Raw genomic sequence first — 25,077 nt, 5'->3', positions numbered from 1 at the left:
TCGCGGGAGCGGCTGGGGCGTTGGACCGGCTGCGGAGAGGGGGAGGCGGTGGGCGTCTGGGAGAACGGAGCAAGATGGAGAAGCGGGCCCGAGGCGTGAAGCCGAGCGTCAACCAGACCTTGAACCAGACCCCTCAGCAGGCGCCGCTGGCCCCTAGGAAAGAGAGAAGGCCTAGCATGTTCGAGAAGGAGGCAGTGAGTGCGGATACAGCGAGGGGCCCGAGACGGTCTTGTCCGACCGTTTAGTTGAAATCGCTCCTCAGTGGGCCCCGCTCCTGGCACCACTCCCAGAGCCAAGGAGGCAGCATGTCCCTTTTCTGTTTCTTTTTTCCCTAGATGCAAAATTGAAGACCGAGGCTGAGTTGGGCAGTCCCCTTTGGACTTCAGTGCTGAGGTTTTCTTGTTTTTTTTAATTAGGGCCATAGAGCCCTACGTAAATCCATTGGAAGGGAGGTTACAAGATCACCTGCAGTCCTTTTCAGATTTACTCGGCTTGCGGATTTCCTGAGACTACACTGAGCATTATCGCTTTGTACTAAAAGACATTGTGTTAGTGTATCTAGTGCCATCCTAAGCAGTTTTGCTAGCGAAAAATGACTGCATGCTGTATTTTTAAAAAATGGATAAACTAGGCAGAATAGTGCCATGTTTGGGGTCTTTAAAAACATAAGCAGTCTGGATATTTGAAGAATATACAGGAGGAAAAAACAAGTTGAACGTATTTTGTCCAAAACTTATTGTCTGGTATTGATGGAAAGGGTCATCGTTCCGTTTTATTGATGGTATAACACAGGTATTTCTATATGATTATGCTCTGAAAACCGTTAATGTGTTCAAGACTCCATCTTTTGTGGATACTTTAACAGAAAACTAGTTTGCCCAAAAATACAAACCTGTAATGGTAGAGCTGGGACCAGAACTCGTATCCTGGTGCTCAGTCCGCTTGGCCTGTGCTGATTTCTCTTCATACCTACTTCATGGACGTTTAATAGGATGAAAACAGAGATAACAAGCAAAACAATTTTTGAAGACGCTATAACAGTTTAAGAATACTCTCAAATAAAAAGAGAATTCTCAAAATAAGTAATGGCGAAATTTCAGGTTCTAATAATGTTTCCTTGGTGTCTAAATTTTAGAGAGGAATGAACGAACTAAAGGACGAAAAGTAAACAGGCCACGTTTACACAGCTAAGAAAAAGAGCAGGGCAGGGCTAGAAACCTCAATCAGCTGGACTTAAAACTTTGCACTCCGAAACACTATGCTGTATCGCTTGGCAATAAGTCTGAGTAACAGGTCACCAACGGTAAAGAAAAATTTCTGTATGTTGAGGCAGACAAGGGTGACTTTTATAAACTGCCTATTTGAGGTCTGAAGTGGTCTTTAAAATTTAGTGAGCCTGAACTCGAGGAGACACATAGGTGCACTTGGTATATAGGTTAAAATCTGGGAGTGAGGGGACACGGACCAAAGTAGTTACTGCTTATTTGATATGGATGTGATCAATTATAGCTATCTTTAAAGTTGAGTATTTTAGAGGTGAGAAATCTGAATAGAACAATAGTTGGGAAGAAATTGAGAAAGGACTTTACAAAAACTCACTAAATGTACCTGAGGAAACTGTGCACTTAGTCATTTCTCATTTAAGGTAGCTTTTAATTTTCCTATTTCTGAGCATGGAAAAATTAAGACATACCGTTTAACCAATGACTGTCTCTTGATTTTATCTGATTTGCCTCCATTTCCTTTTTTCTAGTGGTAGCACATCTGTAACTTGTAGGGAATTAACTCATCTGCAATTGTATAGAGCTTTGATGAGATTGTCAGCTACTTGCCTTGACTTTGGAATGAGGATGAAACCCAAACTAAGCTAATTAGATAAATTCTTTGAAATAAGACAAAGAAAATGATTGAGGTTGAAGATGAGAAGCTAAAGTGCTCCATGGTCTTTCTCAATCTGGTTCATGGACCTTCTCTGCTGTTATGTAAACTGTATCTTTACAATAAATTACGTTTTTGCTTAACAAGAAAGAATGAGTTCCTGTTGTTGTGATCAAAGGTCACAAAATGCAAAGTAGATTACTAAAAATGGAAAACTTTGTTCTCTCTTGTGCACATGCATTTGAAAATCTTAAACACAGCTGGGTGCAGTGGCTCACACCTGTAATCCCACCACTTTGGGAGGCCGGGTGCGGGGCGGGGGTGCAGATCACCTGAGGTTAGGAGTTCAAAACTAGCCTGGCCAACATGACAAAACCTCATCTCTACTAAAAATACAAAACTTAGCTGAATGTGGTGGTGGGCACCTGTAATCCCAGCTACTCAGGGAGGCTGAGGCACGAGAATCGCTTGAACCCGGGAAGAGGAAGTTGCAGTGATCCGAGATTGTGCCACTGCACTCCACCTGAGTGACAGAGTGAGACTCCATCTCAGTAAAGAAAAGAAAAAGGAAAAAAATCTTAAATGCCAGCTTGTGGCATTTAGAAATAAAAGTAATATGCCCAAGCTCATTTTATTTTAGGACCATGTGTAGGCTTAATATGAGGAAATGCTACATCAGTAGCATTTGGCATCTATTATTAGATGCCAAAAAGTTGGTCATACTTAAAGCCTATTCCCAATTTTAAAAAACATTATAAAGATTCTTAATAAAAAGAATAAAATACTCTTCATCTTAGAAGCATTAACGGTTTTGTTTTTTTTTTTTTTTTGAAGAAAAAAATGAAGAAGAGGAAGAGAAAGGAAGAGAAAGAGGGAGAGAGAACGGGAGTATTGCTTTATTGCCCAGGCTAGAATGCAGTCTAAAAATGGGAATTGAAAACCTCTTTTATGCCAATAATTGTGCTTAACAATGGAGACAGGAAGGAATAAGGGAAGAAAATAACAAACAAGCAGCCAAGCAATATTTCATTTAAACCTATGAAATGCTATGCAATTACTGAGGAGTGATTTACTTCCAATTATGTAGTCACTTTTGGAATAGGTGTGATATGGTACTGATAAGAATGTGTGTTTTGTGTATTTGAAGTGGAGAGTTCTATAAATGTTTATTTAAAGTTTACTTGTTGCGGGTCTGAGTTCAAGTCCTGGATGTCCTTGTTAATTTTCTATCTCGTTGATCAGTCCAATATTAACAATGTGATGTTACAGTCTCCGACTATTATTGTGTGGGAGGCTAAGTCTCTTTATAAGTCATTAAGAACTTGTCTTATGTATCTGGGTGCTCCCATATTGGGGATGTGTATATATAGGATCGTTAGCTCTTCTTGTTGCATTGATCCTTTTACCATTATGTAATGTCCTTCTTTGCCTCTTTTGATCTTTGTTGCTTTAAAGTCTATTTTATCAGAGGCGAGAACTGCAACTCCTGCTTTTTATTTATTTATTTATGTTTGCTCTCTGTTTGGTTGGTAAATCTTCCTGTGTCCCTTTGTTTTGAGTCTTTGTGTATCATTGCATGTGAGATGGGTCTGGATACAGCGTACCGATGGGTTTTGGCTTTTTATCCAGTTAATAATATATGTGAGTTTAATACTGCCATTTGATGCTAGCTGGATATATTTTTGTAAAGGCTGATACTGGTTGTTCCTTTATATGTATAGTGCTTCTTTCAGAAGCTTCTGCAAAGCAGGCCTGGTGATGGTAAAATCTCTAAGTACTTGCTTGTTCGCAAAAGATTTTATTTTTCCTTCGCTTTTGAAGCTCAGTTTGGCTGGATATGAAATTCTGGGTTGAAAGTTCTTTTCTTTAAGGATGTTGAATATTGGCCCCCACTCTTTTCTGGCTTGTAGGGTTTCTGCTGAGAGATCTGCTGTAAGTCTGATAGGCTTCCCTTTGTGGGTAACCTGACCTTTATTTCTGGCTGCTCTTAGTATTTTCTCCTTCATTTCAACCCTAGTGAATCTGACAATTATGTGCCTTGGGGTTGGTCTTCTTGAGGAATATCTTTGTGGTGTTCTCTGTATTACCTGGAGTTGAATATTGTCATGTCTTACTAGGTTGGGAAAGTTTTCCTAAATAATCTCCTGAAGAGTATATTCCAACTTGGATTCATTCTCTTCATCACATTCAGGTACACCTATCAAACGTAGATTAGGTCTTTTCACATAGTCCCGTATTTCTTGGAGACTTTGCTCATTCTTTTTTATCCTTTTTTCTCTAATCTTGACTTCTCATTTTATTTCGTTAAGTTGGTCTTCGAACTCTGATATCCTTTCTTCTGCTTGATCAATTCAACTGTTAAAACTTGTGTATACTTCGTGAAGTTCTCGTGTTGTGTTTTTCAGCTCCATTAATTCACCTATATTCCTCTCCAAATTGTCTATTCTCGTTAGCATGTCGTCAAACGTTTTTTTCAAGGTTCTTAGTTTCTTTGCATTGGGTTAGAACAAGTTCTTTTAATTCACAGAAGTTTCTTATCATCCACCTTCTGAAGCCTACTTCTGTTAATGGAACGCACTTGTTCTCCATCAGGGCTTGTTCCATTGCTGATGAGGAACTGTGATCCCCTGTAGAGGGAGAGGCATTTGATTTTGGGTATACTCAGCCTTTTTACGCGCTGGTTTCTTCCCATCATTGTAAATTTATCCACCTGTTGTCTTTGTGATTTCCGACTTTCAAATTAGGTTCTGAGTGGACGTCCAACTTGTTGATTCCCAGCGCCAAAATCTGAACAAGCCACTGCGCCGGCCAAAACAGCAGTGTTAAGATTGATGGTGCTTTTCTGCCCAGGAATCGGCCAAAAGGGGACCCAGTCCCGCTTACTCTGCACCAAGAACTGCCGAGCTGAGGCGCCAGCAAAACCGCTGCGCCGGCCACAAGAGTTGCGCTGGCAACCCGTGGGGCTCCTCCGCTGGGAATCTCCTGGTCCGTGAGCAACAAAAATTCATCTGAACGTGTGGCGTCTTCTCGTTCTCTGCACTTTCACTGGGAGCTACAATCCCAAGCTGCTAGTGGTCAGCCATCTTGGATCTCTCTCTCGCATTAACGGTTATTTTCAGGCCACACATGAATGCCCCATTTCCTTGAGAATTATTGCAGTTGAGAGCCACTGTTAATGATACTATGTAGTTGTATCCCTTGAGTATATTGTAGAGGAAAGGAAGGTCCCAATCACTGCCCTAGAGAAGCATTCTCTTAATAAACAAGAACAAAATGATTTTGTTTTTAAGAGGTTTAGGGAGCTAATAATGCTGCTTCTGGAAATAAGAGGCACAGAAACCTGACAGATGATCACAGCAGGAGATTTATTTCTGGTGAGCAACTTTTACTTGCAGCCAATATAGAGTAATTCTTACCAGAAACTACTTAACACAGAAAAATATATGGAGCAATTGTTTCCATTGATTGGGTGTCAGGCAGGACAAGAGAGTAATTACTGAGATGAAAAATAGGTAAGGTGAGCCCACATATTGACCCCACTTTAATTGCCTGTTGAGAATTTCCAGGCTACAACACAAGGAAAGGCCTCCTTTAGTTCAAAAGGAGTTGGGAGCCTGGGAAGCCAAGATAGCATGAGACTGGAGAGCAGAGTATTAGGACAGAGCTGCACAAACCACCCCAAAGATCTACAGAGGGTTTCCCTGAGTATTCAGCTCAGTGCAGCAGTGCATCTGGTAAGGAAAGTTCTCACCAGAGATGGAGAGTGGAAGTAGAGAAAAATCACCCAAAAGGAACAGAAAAAAAAAATCCTTGGATGTGTTCCCACCAGAAAAAGTGGAAAACCATGAAAAATATAGAGCTTTGGTTAGAGTGCTATGAAGTGTATTTTGCCTCATTAGTGGGAAAGAAATAAGAGAATGATTTCTTTGATCTGGCCTATCAAGGCTGAGAAGCAAGACTCAAGAGGATTAAACTGTTTCCAAATGTCTTTGTTCTAGAAGAAAGCTCAAGAGTTTTAGGAATACAAAAACATCCAGCCTATAAGAAGGTAAAATTTCACACTGTCTGGTCTCTAAATATTAACAGACCTGCAGAGAAGCAGGAAAATAAAATTCAAAATAGAAGAAACAGTAAAAACAGCCCAGGAATTACAGAAAAAATAGAATTAGTATAAACCTACATTAGTTATGAGAGTTACTAGTTTTCATCAAATCGAATCATACATTATGAATTTTTTTTCTTTTTTGAGACGGAGTTTCGCTCCTGATACCCAGGCTGGAGTGCAATGGCGCGATCTCGGCTCACCGCAACCTCCGCCTCCTGGGTTCAGGCAATTCTCCTGCCTCAGCCTCCTGAGTAGCTGGGATTACAGGCACGCGCCACCATGCCCAGCTAATTTTTTGTATTTTTAGTAGAGACGGGGTTTCACCATGTTGACCAGGATGGTCTCGATCTCTTGACCTTGTGATCCACCCGCCTCGGCCTCCCAAAGTGCTGGGATTACAGGCATGAGCCACCGTGCCCGGCCACATTATGAAATTATTACATTATATTTAAGAGTGTAGAGAAAGATTTAGCATGTTAAATGCAAATCAAACTTCTGTAGATGAAAAATACTATGTCAGGGATGAAAATACACTAAATGGTATTAACAGCAGATTCAACAGTGCAGAAGAAAGGACAGTTAGAGACATAGAAATTGGGGGAGGGTGCTGAAAAAATATTACAAGATGTCAACGAGCTTTGACAGAACTTAAAGTAGCCTAATGAATTTGAGTCCCCAAAGGAGGTGAGAGAGGACAGACAAAAAGTATTTGAAGAAATTACTTTGAAGAAAGGGATGAGAAATTTCCAAATTTGATGAAAACTACAAACCCACAAATCTAAGAACCTCAGTGAAATCCAAGCACAAGACACATGAAGAAAATTATGCCAGGACATACAATAATAAAATTGCTTGAAACTAGTGATTTAAAAATTTAAAGGCAACTAGAACAAAGCAACATTATGTACATAGAAACAGACAAAATGACAGTGTACTTCTCAGAAACAATGCAAGACAGAAGACATTGAAGCATCATCTTTAAGGACTGAAAGAAAATAACTATCAACCTAGAATTCTATACTCAGCTAAAATATCATTCAAAAAACAAATATAAGACTTTCAGCTTCTTGTTCTACATGTGAGGGGCTTAAAGTTTCTACTATGTCCTAACAAGTAAAAAGCTGAACAAACTGAAAACATTAACTCTTCTTAGATCCATAAGAGAAGTGAAGTCACAGGACAAACTGCTGCCCCCAAAAGTAGAGTGACAAGCAGCAGTTTGCTCTGTGACCCCACTCCAGCCCTCCTTAGTCATCCTGTATGACTTAAGCAAGTAGGGGAAAAAAAAAGCAGAAAACTCAGAAACATCAGTGAAGTTCACAGTCCAGAAGCACAGGTTCACTAAAAGACCCAGTCGTAGAATTATAGAATGCTTCCTCTCCGCTAATACCTTACCAGCACATTACTAGAGGCCTTATGACAGCAGTTTCTTTACCCAGTGAAACATGTCTGGCTATCATCAAGAAAATTAGGCATACTAAAAAACAACAACAAAGACACAAAGTAAGCATCGGAACCAGACATGGCAGGGATGTTGGAATTATCAGACAGAATTTAAGAAAACTATAATTAATATGTTAAAGGGCTGTAGTTGATAAAATAGCATGCAAAAACAGATGAGCAATGTAAGCACAGAAATGGAAATCCTAAGAAAGAAACAGAAAGAAATGCTAGATACCAAAAACATTGTAACAAAAGAAGAAATCTCAAAAGAAATTTAAAAAATATTTTGAGCTAAGTAAAAATGAAAACATATCAAAATTTGTAGAATGCAGCAAAAACAGGGCTTGGAGGAAATGTATAGTATTAAAGGTATGCACATATTAGAAAAGAAAGAGCTAAAATAATTTAGGCTTCTACTTTAAGAAACTAGAAAAAGAAGAACAAATCAAATCCAAAGTATGCAGAAGAAAAGAAGTAATAAAAATTATAGCCGAAATTGATGAAATTGAAATCAGATACCAACAAAACCAAAACCTTTTCCTTTGAAAAGATCAATAAAAGATATAAGCCTCTAGCCAGGTTAAGAAAGAGAGGACACAAATTACTAATAGCAGAAATGCAAGTCAGGATGTTGCTGGAAATTTTATGAACACCAAAAATATAATAATATTATGAACAATTCTGTGCCCAGTAATTTGGTAGTGTAGATGAAATGGATCAATTCCTTGAAAGATGCAATCTCCCAAAAGTTATACAAAAAGAAATAGATAATCTGAATAAGCCTATATCTGTTTTTAAAAATTGAATCAATAACAACCTTCCAAAGCAGAAATCACCAGGTTCAGGTGATTTCCTTGGTGAATTCTACCAAGCATTTAAGGAAAAATATGTATCAATTATCTACAATCTCTTTCAGAAGATAAAAGCAGAGAGAATACAGTCTAACTCATTTTATGAAGTCAGCATTACCCTAATAGCAAAAGCAGACAAAGACACCACAAGAAAAGCAAACTACAGACCTGTGTCATGTGTTAACACTGATGCAAAAATTCTCAACAAAATACTAGCAAACTGAATTCAGCATTTTATATAAAGGATTTGACACCAAGACAAAGTGAAATTTGTTCCTGGAATGCAAGGATGGTTCAACAGATGAAAACTGATCAAGGTAATACACTACCTTAACTAAATGAAGAAATAAACCACATGATCAATCTCGAAGAAAAAGCATATGTCAAATTCAACACTTTTTTATTATAAAAACATCCAACAAACTAGTAATAGGAGGAAACTTCTTCAACATAGTAAAAGCTCTATATGAAAACTGCACAGCAAACATCATACTCGATGGGGAAAGACTGAAAGCTTTTCCTGTAATATTAGTAACAAAGCAAGGATGTCCACTTTTGCCACTTCTTTTCAACATAGAATGGGAAATTCTAGCCAAGCAATTAGGCAAGAAAAGGAAATTCCTGGCTATTAACAAAATGAGGCTCACTGCTTTAACTTAAGAGGCTAGAGCATTTAACTGGGACACATTAGGCACTAAATAAATATTTCATTAATGCATATTGGATGTCACAGAATGGATGTTTCATGTCAAAAGCATGAACTGAGTATATGTAGAATCACTGCACTTTTGGTGTTTTATGAATGTGCTACCTAAATAATTTTATTATTTAAAGATACGTAAATAAAGTAAAATAAAATTTTAGGACAATGAAGGATAATATTTTCATAATCTCAGGGTAGGGAGGAAGAAAGGTTTTCCCTATGTCTTCATCCCATAGCCACTCAGTTGCCCTCCTTGAAGGCCACTCTTGTTTCTAGTTCTTTTGAATCATCCATGGTCTTTTGCCAAATTGATAGCCAGGAGTGAATCTAGGATTTAGTAACCACATTATTGTAGAAATCTGTTTAATAGATTTCCAATATTTCCAAGCTTTGTGTGAGCCCTGTCCCACTGTACAGTGTTCTTTAATCTAAAATCTAATTTTACAGTTTAAAAATTAATCTTTTCTCCCCTTCTCTCTTCCCCTCTTTCTCCTCCAGTATGCACAGATTTTAAGAGAAAGACTGAGAGAGTCAATTCATGATGTTCAGTATGTGGAGCCTCCTTTTGATGACTCCATTGCTGATATAGGTAAAGAATGGAAGAGTGCCCTGGCGAAATTAAAGTTTGCTAATTCATACAGAATGGAGCCATTGAAGAAATTCCAAGCTCAATCAGTAGAAACTAAAGTCCAGCAGATACTAACAGTAGGTTGATAAATATATATGATAGCAGTATTGTATGAGGGTTATATATATAATCTCTTTCTTTGGAGATTTCTTCATATATATACATATTCATATATATATAGATGTGTGTGTGTGTGTGTGTGTGTGTGCATGAATAAATGCCTCCATATATATATATACACACACATACACACACACATATGGAGACGTTTATTCCAGGAATTGGCTCATGCAATTGTCATTAGAACCAGAAGCATTGTGTCATTGGTGCAGGCACAACAAGTCAGTTAATCAAAGATGTATAGTCTACCTGCTAGGTGTCCAGTTCTGCTCCTGGTTTGTAAGAAAGTATAATGTTTTATAGCCCACTAACCATGTCCATTTCCTTCAAGCTATACATTAATTTATTAATAAACATTGTTAGAAGTCTTCGATTTCACTTTCCTAGAGGCCAAAGAGAAAAATCAGTGGAGTGAGAGGCTACAGGGGAGGGTTAGAAAGTAGTTTTAATGTGAGCCCACTGAGCAGGACAGTGACTTGGTACAGGTTCTGAGTCCAAGTAATCTTCACTATAGGAAAACCAAAGTATGAATTTTCATAAATGTATAAATTTTAAAAGATTTCTTTCCTTTACCTAAGAATTTCTAGAAGTCTTCTTCAAAAAAACTTTTTGTGTCTCTCTATTAATTGTTTGAGTAGTAAATTGCAACTTACAGCTTATATTGATAATGAAAAGTAATTGAACATAATTTGAAAACCAAAATAAATATTCCTCAAAACTGTTACTGAAATAGGTAAGCATATATATATATATATTTATATATTTTTGAGACTGAGTCTCACTCTTGTTGCCCAGGCTGGAGTGCAATGGTGGGATCTCGGCTCACTGAAAACTTCGCCTCCCGGGTTCAAGTGATTCTCTTGCCTCAGCCTCCTGAGTAGCTGGGATTACAGGTGCCTGCCACCATGCCCAGCTAATTTTTTGTATTTTTAGTAGAGACAGGGTTTCACTATGTTGGTCAGGCTAGTTTCGAACTCCTGACCTCAGGCAATCCACCCACCTCAGCCTCTCAAAGTGCTGGGATTACAGGCATGAGCCACCACGCCCGGCCTAAAATTTATTTAATATTATTTAGTGAAGAATATATTTATTTTTAAAACGGTTGTATATATTATTTAGATATGTTTTCCACTTGAATTTTTATGTATAGAGAATGTTTAGTTTGAAAATAAAAGTATTTTTCTTAAATTTTCTTGAAGGAAAGTCTTAAAGATGTGAAATATGATGATAAAGTCTTCTCTCACTTGTCACTTGAATTGGCAGACCGCATACTGTTAGCGGTCAAAGAATTTGGGTACCACCGTTATAAGTTTATTATAAAAGTATTATTCATTCAACAGACTGGCCAAGCAATAAATGTAAGTACCCCGTTGATACAGGATCGAGCAATTAAGGCATCTCTCTAGTGATTTGATTTTCATTGTGATGACTCAAAGGTACGCCATTGATTCTGAGGTACCTTTTGAGTGAAATTATCATTTTGGTAAATATATTTATTTCACTGTAAATTATTTCAAAAGTACAAACCAGCGGGGTGCATTGGCTCATGCCTGTAATCTCAACACTTTGGGAGGCTGAAGCAGGTGGATCACCTAAGGTCAGGAGTTCGAGACCAGTCTGGCCAACATGGTGAAGTCCCGTCTCTAATAAATTAAAAAATTAGCCGGGCATGGTGGCAATACCAGCTACTCAGGAGGCTGAGGCAGGAGAATCACTTGAACCTGGGAGGTGGAGGTTGCAGTGGCCTGTGATCATGCCACTGCACTCCAGCCTGGGCAACAGAATGAGACTCCATCTCAAAAAAAAAAAAAAAGAAAGAAAGAAAAAGAAAAGTACAAACCTAGAAGTGGCAATTTGGTACTAATAAGTTATTAAATTGCATGGTTATTCTATTCCTTGATCATATCAGTTTTGACAGTGTAATGTCATTTAAGTTAATTAATCAGCACATTTATTTTGGGCACTAATGGGTGTTAGGTACTAAGGAAAATACAAGGAATTATAACTTTAAAGGAAAATATAAGAATGATTCTCAAGGAGTTTTTACTCTAGTTAAGGAGATAACACAGCACAATTTAGAATTTAAGGAACTAAAATGATAGGGATAATGTAAACAGCCTGGGTTCTGGAGTCAGATTGCCTCTGCAACACTTGCTGGCTGTGGCCTCAGCACAGTTTCTTCATCTATAAAATGGTGATGATAAAACTGGTTTCCTAGAGCTGTTGTCAAGATTAAATGAAATTATCTGTATTAAAATCCTTAACATAATCACCATCACAGAGCCCTCAATAAACAGCAAGGTAATTATTAACATTATTTATTAATAAAGAGATAATATCACTAGGCTGTGTAATTACCTAAGGAGTTGATAATGAATATGTGGGAGTTGGAGAGAAAAGAGAGAAAACATTGTGTTTGGAAGAATCTGTCGAGGTTCCGTGCAGGAGTGGAGTGCATGATGAAGCACAGGGAAGGGGACCTGGACTGGTAGAGGGGTACTGGTGAGGGAAGAGTCAGCAAGAAATAACTGTCCTGGCTCCCATGGAGAAGAGAAGCTGCACCACATACGACGTACACACTTAAGAAATAGGGGTGTTCGCATGAGAAGCGCCACAAAGAGAATATTAAAAGAGGGATGCGGTAGAGTAGCGGAGTGGCTATTTGGGATTGTTTAGAGAAGGGGAAACCCTCTGATGTCCAGATAAGAAGGAACCAGCTGTGCCAAAGAGGAGGGAGGATGTTTCAAGCAGAGAAAAATTCGAGTGCAAAGATCTTGAGGCAGGGATGAGTTGGTGTGCTTGATACGTATCATGTGGAGCTGGACTAGTAGCTAGTAGAGAGTGGCATGATGCAGAGTGGGGGAATGTTTCAGCTTATATTATTGCACAAAGAACCACCCCAGAACTTAGCAGTTCATAACAACAGCCATGCATTTGCTTACTTTCTGTGAGTCAGCTCGGTCTGGGTCAGTTACTTGGCCTTTCCGCTGGTCTCACTGATGTACTTGTAGCCATCTCGTGACTTACCTAGGCCTGCAGGTCCAAGATGGCTTCTCTCACTTGTCTGACCATTGGGCTAGCTGTGGGCTGGGCACTGGGTTCTCCTGCATGTGAGCCGGCATCCTCTAGTAGATTGAGTGGGCTTTCTCAACATGGGAGTCTCAGTATAGCGTTCCATGAGCATAAGATCAGAAGCTACAAGACCTCTGAAGGCCTTGCTTGGAAGGTTCACAGTGTCATATTTTGCAACTCATAGCAAGTAACAATGCCAAGTCTTATTCACAGGGTGGGGACATAAAGTCAACTTCTTAATAGGAGAAGCCATAAAGAATCTGGGCCATTTTCAGCCGGATGTGGTGGCTCACACCTGTAATCCCAGTACTTTGGGAGGCCGAGGCAGATGGATCACCTGAGATCAGGAGTTCAAGACCAGCCTGGCCAATGTGGTGAAACCCCGTCTCTACTAAAAATACAAAAATTAGTCAGACATGGTGGCAGACGCCTGTAATCCCAGCTACTCAGGAGTCTGAGGCAGGAGAATCACTTGAACTCAGGAGGCAGAGGTTGCAGTGAGCCAAGATCATGCCATTGCACGCCAGCCTGGGAAACAAGAGTGCAAGTATGTCTCAAAAAAAAAAAAAAGAAAAAGAATTTGGGCCATTTTAGAATTTTAGATCCTCCACAAATAAGTCAGCTGGAGTCAGATCCATTTGAATTTGTATATGGAGAAAAGTAGTTAGAATTGTCCATTACAGCCTACTTGTAGAATGAATGCCATTTTTTCATGTCAAGGCAAGGTTCTGACAAACTTTTTGACTGAAAATCTTTAAAGGGTGGGAAGACTTCCTTGTCCTGGACTACATGACAGAGTTACACTGTATTCAGAGCCACTATACCCCCATTCCCAGTACCTTCTGCTTCTGGCCCTGGAAGCACTGCTAAGGGAACCTCTCTCTCTGTTTTAGAGAAAGGTCAGCCTCCAATAAAGAAGAAGGATGAGCGGGGGCAGTGTCATTCTCCAGTCTTTTTATCAAAGGGAAAGCCAGACCAATTACATATTAAAAATAATTTCTGAGATACTGATGCACTCATTTTTTAAAAGCGAGTGTAGATTTGAAAATTACTTCTTAACATATTCATTTAAAGTTGGTCTTTTAAAAAAATCCTCTCACAGATTGCCAGCAGATGGATCTGGGACGTTGCATGGGACAGCTGGGTCACAGCGAAACACGAAGCAGAATCCTACACGGCCCTGGTCGTGGTGTTTGCCCTTTATTATGAATAGCTCATTACAGGTACTGAGGAGTGTTTACTTCTGAACTTTTAAAAAATAAATGAAATTTATATATTTGTGAATCTCATAATAGTTCTAATTTGCTATATTTTTATTTCTAATCGAGGCCCTTTAATTATATTAACAACAAAGTAGAAGCTAGATTTTTACATTTATACTATTATATCACTAACATATTACCCCAACGTAATATAAAGGAGGTGTGTGTGTCTGTGTGTGTGTGTGTGTGTGTGTATATACAAATTCTTATAGCAGAATATAGGGAAAATATCATTTTTGTAAGATTTAAGAAAATTGTAATTTGCTACAGGAAAGTAAAATGCAACTTTGGAAAGCATCAAATTCAGTAGATGTTAAGATAGATTTTGGAAATTCCTCATGATATTTTAATACTTTGTATTCATTCTTTTAAAGGAATTACCAAGTTTGAAAGAAAGATGTTATATATTTCATAATTCCCTACTATCCTCCCTCTCCAACCAAACTGCTTGCAAATGTGTAGCCAATTTACTAATCTATTAGACTCTGTTAATCAGGCTCTATGAGCCCGTTAGGCTCTTTTTTTAGACGCAAGAACTGAAAACTGATTATAATTGTTTAAAGAAATGAGGAAAATTTTATTTCCCAGGGATTTGATTAAGGATCCAGGTTCTATCCAACTTCCCACTCTCCCCACAGACTTCCACGTACATTAATTTACTTGACAGAATTTAACCATGTTCCCATGACAAGACCAGTTGTAATTCCCTCCTTAGGTTTGGGGCTGGAGCCTACATTTCTCGAAGCACGAGATCATGTGAAAATTGTGGATACTGGTCAGGTACAATGGTTCACTCCTGTAATCCTAGACATGAGAAGGCCAAGGTGGTAGGATTGCTCTAGCCCAGGAATTTGAGACCAGCCTGAGCAACATGCTGAGAGTCCTCCTCTAAAAAAAAAGGGTGAGAAAATTGTGGATCCAATGTAGAAATTGGGACTCTTCTAGCGAGGAGGCAGGGTATGGACTTGTGGGAGGCAAGCAATAATGCCTGTGATAATCAGTATGATTTTCATCATTACAGCTGAAAACAACCATGTCAATATTGACTAGTAAAAATACCTATTAGTTCAGTTATCTACAAACAAGAAGATAAAAATAGCAGAGGAGGATTTTTTTTTTTTCCATTTAGGTTTGATAATGAGTTGGTTTATTCCTGCCTGAATAGATCCAAATGGAGTTTGGCTGAGAAAGTGCATGCAGGTTTGGCCAGAATTATTCTTAGGAAATAACGCCAGCTCCCTTCTGCTGCCTTGTGAAGAAGGTGCCTTGCTTTCCTTTTGCCTTGAGCCATGATTGGAAGTTTCCTGAGGCCTTCCCAGCCCTGCAGAAACTAGCAGCAGGGCCAAGATGACTGACTGGAAGCAGGGTCATCTTGGAGGCTCCTGTTGAAACAAACATAAGCATATGAATCCTTCACTGGCAACCAAGGAACCCAGGTTCTCTCATCAAAATTGACTAGAAGGCTGGCGTGACCCACAGATAGAAGGAAGAGCAGTGTGGTGCTGCGGCCCACCTGAGAGCCACAGGAGGAAGGGGAACCCCCTCCCCCACCCCCTAGCCAAGGGAGGCAGTAAGTGAGTGTGCTACCCAGCTGGGGAAACTGTGCTTTTTCCACAGAACTGTGCAACCCACGGATCGGAAGATCCCACTCGTGAACACACACCACTGGGGCTTAGCATCACAACCCTGGAACACACAGATTCTTACAGCCTCTCAGCTGGAATCTGCTTAAGCCTACTTCCCAGGGGGAGGGGTGACCAACAGTGGCTGTGGCTGCCTGCTGTTTAAGCCATTTGAGCTCCTTGAGGGAGGGGCAGCAGCCAGCACTGGGACTCACAACCGCTTAACATGCTAAGCTCCTGGGTGGGGGAAGGGCGGCACCCATTTCTATAGCTCCAGGCTATGGTTTTCCCCTGCTGTATCCAGGGAGGCTGGACAGTTGGTTCCAAGACTTGTCCCCACAGCCCAGCACACCAGCTGTGGCAGTCTGCCGCTAGAGCGCCTCTTCAGGTCTAACCCTGACCCCATCCTCCCTCAGTGGGCGAAGCTTCCCTGCAGCATCTCCAATAGCTCTAGCCAGACGCTCAGGGACAGAATTCTGATCTCCCTGGGCCTGAGCCCCTAGCGTGAGGGGTGGCTGCAGTCTCTGCAGACCAGCAGACTTAGCTTCTCCTCATGGTAGTTCTGAGCAATCCAGGCAGCTCAGATGAGTGGGTTTCCCCACAGTGAAACATAACCGTCTCTACCAAGGGACAAAGTGCTTCATTAAATGAGTCCTGCTCCCCATGCCACCCAACCAGGTGAGACCCTCCAACAGGGGTTGTCAGAAACCCTAAACAAGAGCTATCCTACTGCCATCAGGTTGAAGCCCCTTGAAATTAGACATCCCAGAAGAAGGAGCAGGCACCCATCTTTGTTGCTCTACAGCCTCCTTGAGTGACATCTCCAGGCACGTCAGCGAATCAGATGAATAAGGCCTGAAGTGAACTCCCAGCAAACTGCAGCAGCTCTACCTACAGAAGAGGGACTTGACTATTTAAAGAAAAACAAACAAGCAGAAAGCAACATCAGTAGCATCAACAACAAAAAAGGCCTCCACAAAAACCCCATCCAAGGGTCAGCAGCCTCAAAGATCAAAACTAGACAAACTCATGAAGACGAGAAAGAATCAATGAAAAAAATGCTGAAAACCCAAGAGGCCAGAGTGCCTCTTCTCCTCCAAATGATTGCAACGTCTCTCCACTAAGGGTGCAGAACTGGATGGAGGATTGGATGGACGAATTGACAGAAGTAGACTTCAGAAGAAGGTTAATAAAAAACTATGATGAGCTAAAGGAGCATGTTCTAACCAGATGCAAAGAATTTTGATAAAAGGTTAGAAAAATGGCTAACTAGAGTAACCAGTTTAGAGAGGAACATAAACAACCTGATGGAGCTGGAAAACACAGCACGAGAGCTTCGTGAAGCACACACAAGTATCAACAGCTGAATCAACCAACTGGAAGAACGGATATCAGACTTTGAAGACCACCTTACTGAAATAAGAAATACAGACAAGAATAGAGAAAAAAGAATGAAAAGGAACGAACAGAGCCTCCAAGAAATATGCGACTTCATAAAAAGACCAAAACTGCGATTGATTGGAGTACCAGAAAGAGACAGGGAGAATGGGAACAAGCTGGAAAACACACTTCAGGATAGTTTCCAGGAGAACTTCCCCAACCTAGCAGGACAGGCCAACATGCAAATTCAGGAAATACAGAGAACACCATTAAGATACTCCATGAGAAGATCAACCTCTAAGACACATAATCATCAGATTCTCCAAAGTCAAAATGAAGGAAAAACTGTTAAGGGCAGCCAGAGAGAAAGGCCAGGTCACCTACAAAGGGAAGCCCATCAGACTAGCAGTGGACATCTCAGCAGAAACTCTCCAAACTAGAAGAGATTGGGGGCCAATATTCAACTTCTTAAAGAAAATAATTTTCTTTTCTTTTTTTTTTTTTTGTGGTGGAGTTTCACTGTTGTTACCCAGACTGGAGTGCAATGGCGCGATCTCGGCTCACCGCAACCTCCGCCTCCTGGGTTCAAGCAATTCTCCTGCCTCAGCCTCCCGAGTAGCTGGAATTACAGGTGTGCACCACAATACCCAGCTAAGTTTTGTATTTTTAGTAGAGGCGGGGTTTCACCTTGTTGACCAGGATGGTCTCGATCTCTTGACCTCGTGATCCAACTGCCTCGGCCTCCCAAAGTGCTGGGATTATAGGTGTGAGCCACCGCGCCCGGTCAAGAAAATAATTTTCAATCAGAATTTCATATCCAGCCAAACTAAGCTTCATAAGCGAAGGAGAAATAAAATCCTTTCCAGACAAGCAAATGCTGAGGGATTTTGTTACCACCAGGCCTGCCCTGCAAGAGCTCCTGAAAGAAGCACTAAATGTGGACAGCACTAAATATGGACAGTACCAGCCACTGCAAAACAAACCACAATATAAAAACCAGTGACACTGCACCAACTAGTATGGAAAATAATCAAATAGCATCATGATGACAGGATCAAATTCACACATAACAATACTAACCTTAAATGTAAATGGGCTAAATGCCTCCAATTAAAAGACACAGAATGGCACATTGGATGAGGAGTCAAGACCCATCAGTATGCTGTATTCAGGAGACCCATCTTACATGCAATGACACACAGGCTCCAAATAAAGGGATAGAAGAAAATTTACCAAGCAAATGGAAAGCAAAAAAAGAAAAAGCAGGGGTTGCAATCCTACTCTCTGACAAAACAGACTTAAAACTAACAAATCAAAAAGACAAAGAAGGGAACTACATAATGGTAAAGCGAACAGTTGAACAAGAGCTAAGTATTCTGAATATATATGCACCCAATACAGGAACACCCAGATTCATAAAATAAGTTCTTGGAGACCTATAGAGAAACTTAGACTCCCACACAGTAATAGTGGGAGACTTTAACACCCCACTGTCAGTATTAGACAGATCAATGAGACAGAAAATTAACAAGGATTTCAGGACTTGAACTCAGCTCTGGATCAAGTGGACCTAGTAGACATCTACAGAACTCTCTACCCTAAATCAATAGAACATACTTTTTCTCAGTGCCACATAGCACTTATTCTAAAATTGATCACATAATTGGAAGCACTCCTCAGCAAATGCAAAAGAACTGAAGTTATAACACACAGTCTTTCAGACCACAGTGCAATCAAATTAGAACTCAGGATTAAGAAACTCACTCAAAACTACACAATTTATTTTCTTCTTTTTTTTTTCAAGATGGAGTCTCACTCTGTCACCTAGGCTAGGCTCGGGTACAATGGCAGGGTCTCAGCTCACTGCAACCTCTGCCTCCCAGGTTCAAGCAGTTCTCCAGCTTCAGCCTCCTGAGTAGCTGGGACTACAGGTGTGTGCCACCACACCCGGCTAATTTTTGTATTTTTAGTAGAGATGGGGTTTCACTGTGTTGGCCAGGCTGGTCTCAAACTCCTGGCCTCATGATTTGCCCACCTCAACCCCCAAAATGCTGAGATTACAGGTGTGAGCCACTGCACCCAGCCAAAGCCACACAATTTCATGGAAATTGAACAACTTGTTCCTGAATGACTCCTGGGGGAAATAATGAAATTAAGGCAGAAATCAAGAAGTTCTTTGAAACCAATGAGGACAAAAAGACAATGTACCAATATCTCTGGGACACAGCTAAAACAGTGTTAAGAGGGAAATTTATAGCACTACATGCCCACATCAGAAAGATAGAAAGGCCGGGCGCGGTGGCTCAAGCCTGTAATCCCAGCACTTTGGGAGGCCGAGGCGGGTGGATCACGAGGTCAAGAGATCGAGACCATCCTGGTCAACATGGTGAAACCCCGTCTCTACTAATACAAAAAATTAGCTGGGCACGGTGGCGCGTGCCTGTAATCCCAGCTACTCAGGAGGCTGAGGCAGGAGAATTGCCTGAACCCAGGAGGCGGAGATTGCGGTGAGCCGAGATCGCGCCATTGCGCTCCAGCCTGGGTAACAAGAGCGAAACTCCGTCTCAAAAAAAAAAAAAAAAAAAAAAAAAAAAAAAAAAAAAGAAAGATAGAAAGATCTCAAATCAACACCCTAACATCACAATTCAAAGAGCTACAGAGGCAAAAGAAAACTAATCCAAAAGCTAGCAGAAGACAAGAAATAACTAAGATCTGAGAAGAATTGAAGGAGATAGAGACACAAGAAACCCTCCAAAAAAGTCCATGAATCCAGGAGCCAGTTTTTATGAAAAAATTAACAAAATAGGTAGACTGCTAGCTAACCTAATAAGAAGAGAGAGAAAAATCAAATAGACACAATAAAAAATGATAAAGGGGATATACCACTGATACCACAGAAATACCATTAGAGGATACTATAAACACCTCTATGCCAATAAACTAGAAAATCTAGAAGAAATTGATAAATTCCTGGATGCTTACACCCTACCAAGACTAAACCAGGAGGAAGTTGAATCACTAAATAGACCAATAATAAACTCTGAAATTGAGGCATTAATTAATAGCCTACCAACCAAAAAAAACCCAGGACCAGATGGATTCACAGCTGAATTCTACCAGAGATACAAAGAGAAGCAGTACCATTCCTACTGAAACTATTCCAAACAATTCAAAAGGAGGGACTCCTTCCAACTTATTTTATGAAGCCAGCATCATCCTGATACCAAAACTGGGAAGAGACACAACAAAAAAAGAAAACTTCAGGCTAATATCCCTGATGAACATCAATGCAAAAGTTCTCAATAAAATATTGGCAAACCGAATCTAGCAGCACATCAAAAAACTTATCTACCATGATCAAGTCGGCTTCAACCCTGGGATGCAAGGCTGGTTCAACATATGCAAATCAATAAACTTAATCCATCTCATAAACAGAACCAAAGACAAAAACTACATGATTATTTCAATAGCTGCAGAAAAGGCCTTTGATAATCAAAGTCAATATTCCTTCACATTAAAAACTCTCAATGAACTAGATATTGATTGAACATATCTCAAAATAATAAGATCTTTTTATGACAAACCCACAGCCAATATCATATTGAATGGGCAAAAGCTGGAAGCATTCTCTGAAAACCCATACAAGACAAGGATGTCCTTTCTTACCATTCCTATTCAACATAATAGTGGAAGTTCTGGCCAGGGCAATCAGGCAAGAGAAACAAATAAAGGGTATTCAAATAGGAAGAGAAGAAGTCAAGTTGTCTCTGTTTGCAGACAACATGATTTTACATTTAGAAAACTGCATCATCTCAGCCCAAAAACTTCTGGAACTGATAAGTAACTTCAGCAAAGTCTCAGGATACAAAATCAATGTGGAAAAATCACAAGCATTCCTTTACAACAGCAATAGGTAAGCAGAGAGCCAAATCATGAATGAACTCCCATTCACAATCACTACAAAAGGATAAAATACCTAGGAATAGAGCTAACAAGGGATGTGAAGGACCTCTTCAAGGAGAACTATAAACCACTGCTCAAGGAAATAACAGGGGACACAAACAGAAAAACATTCCATCCTCATGGATAGGAAGAATCAATATTGTGAAAATGGCTACACTGCCCCAAGTAATTTATAGATTCAATGCTATTCCCATCAAACTACTGTTGATAATTTTTTGCAGAATTAGAAAAAACTTTTAAATTTCATATGGAATCAGAGAAGACCCCATAAGACAATCCTAAGCAAAAAGAACAAAGCTGGAGGCATCATGCTACCTGACTTCAAACTATACTACAAGGCTACAGTAACCAAAACAGCATGGTACTGGTACCAAAACAAACATAAGACCAATGGAGCAGAACAGAGACCTCAGAAATAACACCATACATCAATAACCATCTGACCTTCGACAAACCTGATGAAAACAAGCAATGGGAAAAGGATCTCCTACTTAGTAAATGGTGTTGGGAAAACTGTTAGCCATATGCAGAAAACTGAAACTGGACCCCTTCCTTACATTTTTTACAAAAATTAAGATAGATTAAAGACTTAAATGTATAACCCCAAACCATAAAAACTCTAGAAGAAAATCGAGGCAATACCATTCAGGACATAGGCATGGGCAAAGACTTCATGACAAAAATGCCAAAAGCAATTGCAACAAAAATCAAGATTGACAAATGGGATCTAATTAAACTAAATAGCTTCTGCACAGCAAAAGAAACTATCATCAGAGTGAACAGGCAACCTACAGGATAGGAGAAAATTTTTGCAATCTACTCATCTGACAAAGGTCTAATAGCCAGAATTTGCAAGGAACTTAAACATATTTACAAGAAAAAAGCAACCCCATTAAAAAGGGGGCAAAGGATATAAACAGATACTTATCAAAAGAAGACATTTACGTGGCTAACAAAAATATATATAAAAGCCCAACAGCACTGATCATCAGAGAAATGAAAAGCAAAACCACAACGAGATGCCATCTCACACCATTCAGAATGGTGATTATTAAAAAGTCAGGAAACAGGCCAGTCATAGTGGCGCACGCCTGTAATCCTAGCACTTTCGGAAGCCAAGGTGGGCAGATCACAAGGTCAAGAGATCGAAACCATCCTAGCTAACATGGTGAAAGCTCATCTCTACTAAAAATACAAAAACTAGCTGGGCATGGTGGCACGTGCTTGTAGTCCCAGCTACTCAGGAGGCTGAGCCAGGAGAATTGCTTGAACCTGGGAGGCAGAGGTTGTAGTGAGCCAAGATTGCGCCACTGCACTCCAGCCTGGTGGCAGAGCAAGACTCCGTCTCAGATAAAAAAAAAAAAAATAGATGCTGGTGAGGCTGTAGAGAAATAGGAATGCTTTTACACTGTTGGTGGGAATGTAAATTAGTTAAACCATTGTGGAAGACAGTACAGTAATTCCTCAAGGATCTAGAACCAGAAATACCATTTGACCCAGCAATTCTATTACTGGGTATATACCCAAAAGGATATAAATCATTCAACTATAAAGACACATACACATGTATGTTTATTTCAGCACTATTTACAATAGCAAAGACATGGAGCTAACTCAAATGCCCATCAATGACAGACTGGATAAAGAAAATGTGGTATATATACACCATGGAATACTAAGTAGCCATAAAAAGGAATGAGATCATTGAGATCATGTCCTTTGTAGAGACATAGATGAAGCTGGAAACCATCATTCTTAGCAAACTAACACAGGAGCAAAAACCAAACACTGCGTATTCTCACTCATAAGTGGGAGCTGAACATGGAGAACACATGGACATAGAGAGGGGAACAACACACACCAGGGCCTGTTGGGGGTGGGAGTTGAGGGGAGGGAACTTAGAGGATGGGTCAACAGGTGCAGCAGACCACCACGGCACATGTATACCTATGTAACAAACCTGCACGTTCTCCACATGTATTCTGTTTTTTTTAAGAAGAAATTTAAAAAACATTTTGATCATTTTCTTACTGTTTATACCAATTTTGTTAGTAAACTAAAATTCTCTGAGAGTTTCCTTCTTGCAACTCTATATCAGAACAACTGTTCTTTCATAATAAAATAAAATATGCTTGCTGGAAAAAAAATCACTCCACCATTATACAGAGCATACACGTCGTAGTTGTAGCCAAAAAATCTCTAAAGGAGCAATTGATGCAAACTTTGACCACAGAAAAAATTAGTAATAAGAAACCTATGAAATATGTCATATCATGAAATGTGCCTTCCTGATGAACTTGTCAGGATGAATTAATTGCAAAATATACTACCTAGTAATTGACTGCTTCATAGACTTGTTTGTAAAATGAGAATTATACCTTTTTCCTAAGATTTGTATGTGAATTAAATAATATGTAATCAAGCACTTGTGCACATTTATTCTTATTAAGTCTGACATCTCCAAGTTACCTTTAGCTCTGTTCTTTCTCTTACCCTTCTCTAAATCCCCATATATACTTAGTTGTGAAATTATATAGATTTTAATTTTTTGAAGTGGCTCAAAATAGCTTCAGTTTTCCATTTCTATCAGATGTCTAGCATAGGTGCTCACTTCTCTCAAATCTGTTTCAATAGCTCCTTTCTTTCCATGATTCATTTATTATTATTTTTTGTTCAACAGAATCATGCATCTACTATGTTCTAGGCACTGTGTGAGATGTAGATTGTACTGTGGTGAAGAAACAGACAATGCCCTTGACCTCACTGAACTTCTTTTGTATTGGGGGTATTCAGCAACTTACACCTCTTTTATAGTAAATGCTTCCAAGAATAAGCCAGGGAGAAAACCCAATGGGCCTATTTTTCTTTGCCATAAGTCTCATCTACATACCTTACACATAAAACTGAAGGAGTTTCCATCTTGGAAGCATAACTTCATATCACTCCTTGCCTCAAAACCCCTCAGTGGTTCTTGATTGCCTTGTGCATGAATACCAACTCTTCCGCCTACTTTTAAGGTTCTGGATTGTCCGTAATATAATACTCTGCTATTGTCTGAGGTTAAGTGGATTCCAGGTGCATTATAAACATTTCAGATCCTAGCGACACTTGTTACTGCCAATCCAAGGTCTTTCTCACTGCTTCTCCAGGTTGGGTTAGATACCTTCTTTTGTCCTCTCATAATATCGTGTATTATTGCCTTTCTTCTACCATAATACCCCTTTCCTCCTCTTCTTTCCCAATATAGTATGTTGAGACCTGTATGAAAAAAACCTCTGCCCTGCTATCATCAGCCTCTTTCTCCCATTCCACCTAGGCCGCACTTCACCAGGATCCTATGAAAGGGTGGAATCACCTGACTCCACCAGACCATCATGCTAAATATTCAAGTACATAACTTTCGAACCATTGGCCCACTGTGAACATCACTCACATGAAATATCACATAAACTTTTCCTTCAGTCAAATCCGAACATCCCACTCATCTGACTTCTTGCTTCTCTAAGCGTTTCGGGGTGGGTTATGGAACTTTCTTTATGTGGTTCATCAGGCTCCTCTATATTCCCAGCCTCTCTTCCACATGCATTTTGAGTTCCTTTCCTTAAAAGCAATCAGACTTTTCCCTGAAGAGTGCCACTGCAGTCCTCTTAAATGGTTGTCTTGTTGAAGGAAAATGATAATTACAAAGAGACCAAATAAAGACCTGTTTCAGCCAGTAAATTCTGGTTTCATAATTTTATGAACTGATTAATGTTAAGAGATGAGTGAAAGTGGCTGTGACAAAAGGGTGAAGAGGTCCACAGGAAGTGATGCTGCTACACCTTGTATTAAAGGATTCCTGGGAATAGTTCACAAGATTGACAATGCAAAGATAAAATATGGGAAGCTGATCTAAACTTAGAAAGCAGAATGACAATTTATCAATACGGAAGATTAAGTAATAGTATGAGAAGAGGCAAACGCAGTTCAGAGCGCTATTGGTAACTTTTTTTTCTTTGTTTTTTTTTTTTTTTTTTTTTTTTTTTTTACAAAGAATAAAGACTAATTCTC

At 39.7% G+C, this 25,077-nt stretch overlaps 1 protein-coding gene across 1 annotated transcript; it reads left to right on the top strand.

Moving 5' to 3' along the window:
- Positions 1-21: 21 nt before the first annotated feature.
- On the top strand, positions 22-14,107 carry DYNLT2 (dynein light chain Tctex-type 2). Its single transcript, XM_064384088.1, has 4 exons — positions 22-194; positions 9,479-9,685; positions 10,928-11,086; positions 13,903-14,107. Exons 1-4 carry the CDS (start codon positions 75-77, stop codon positions 14,011-14,013), a joined length of 597 nt encoding a protein of 198 aa, XP_064240158.1. The 5' UTR covers positions 22-74; the 3' UTR covers positions 14,014-14,107.
- The last annotated feature ends 10,970 nt before the right edge of the window (positions 14,108-25,077 follow it).

The sequence above is a fragment of the Aotus nancymaae genome, unplaced genomic scaffold, assembly GCF_030222135.1.
Source record: "Aotus nancymaae isolate 86718 unplaced genomic scaffold, 86718_ANA_hifiasm-v0.15.2.pri h1tg000034l, whole genome shotgun sequence".
Classification (NCBI taxonomy): Eukaryota; Metazoa; Chordata; class Mammalia; order Primates; family Aotidae; genus Aotus; species Aotus nancymaae.
This window is presented reverse-complemented; position numbering and strand designations above follow the sequence as displayed.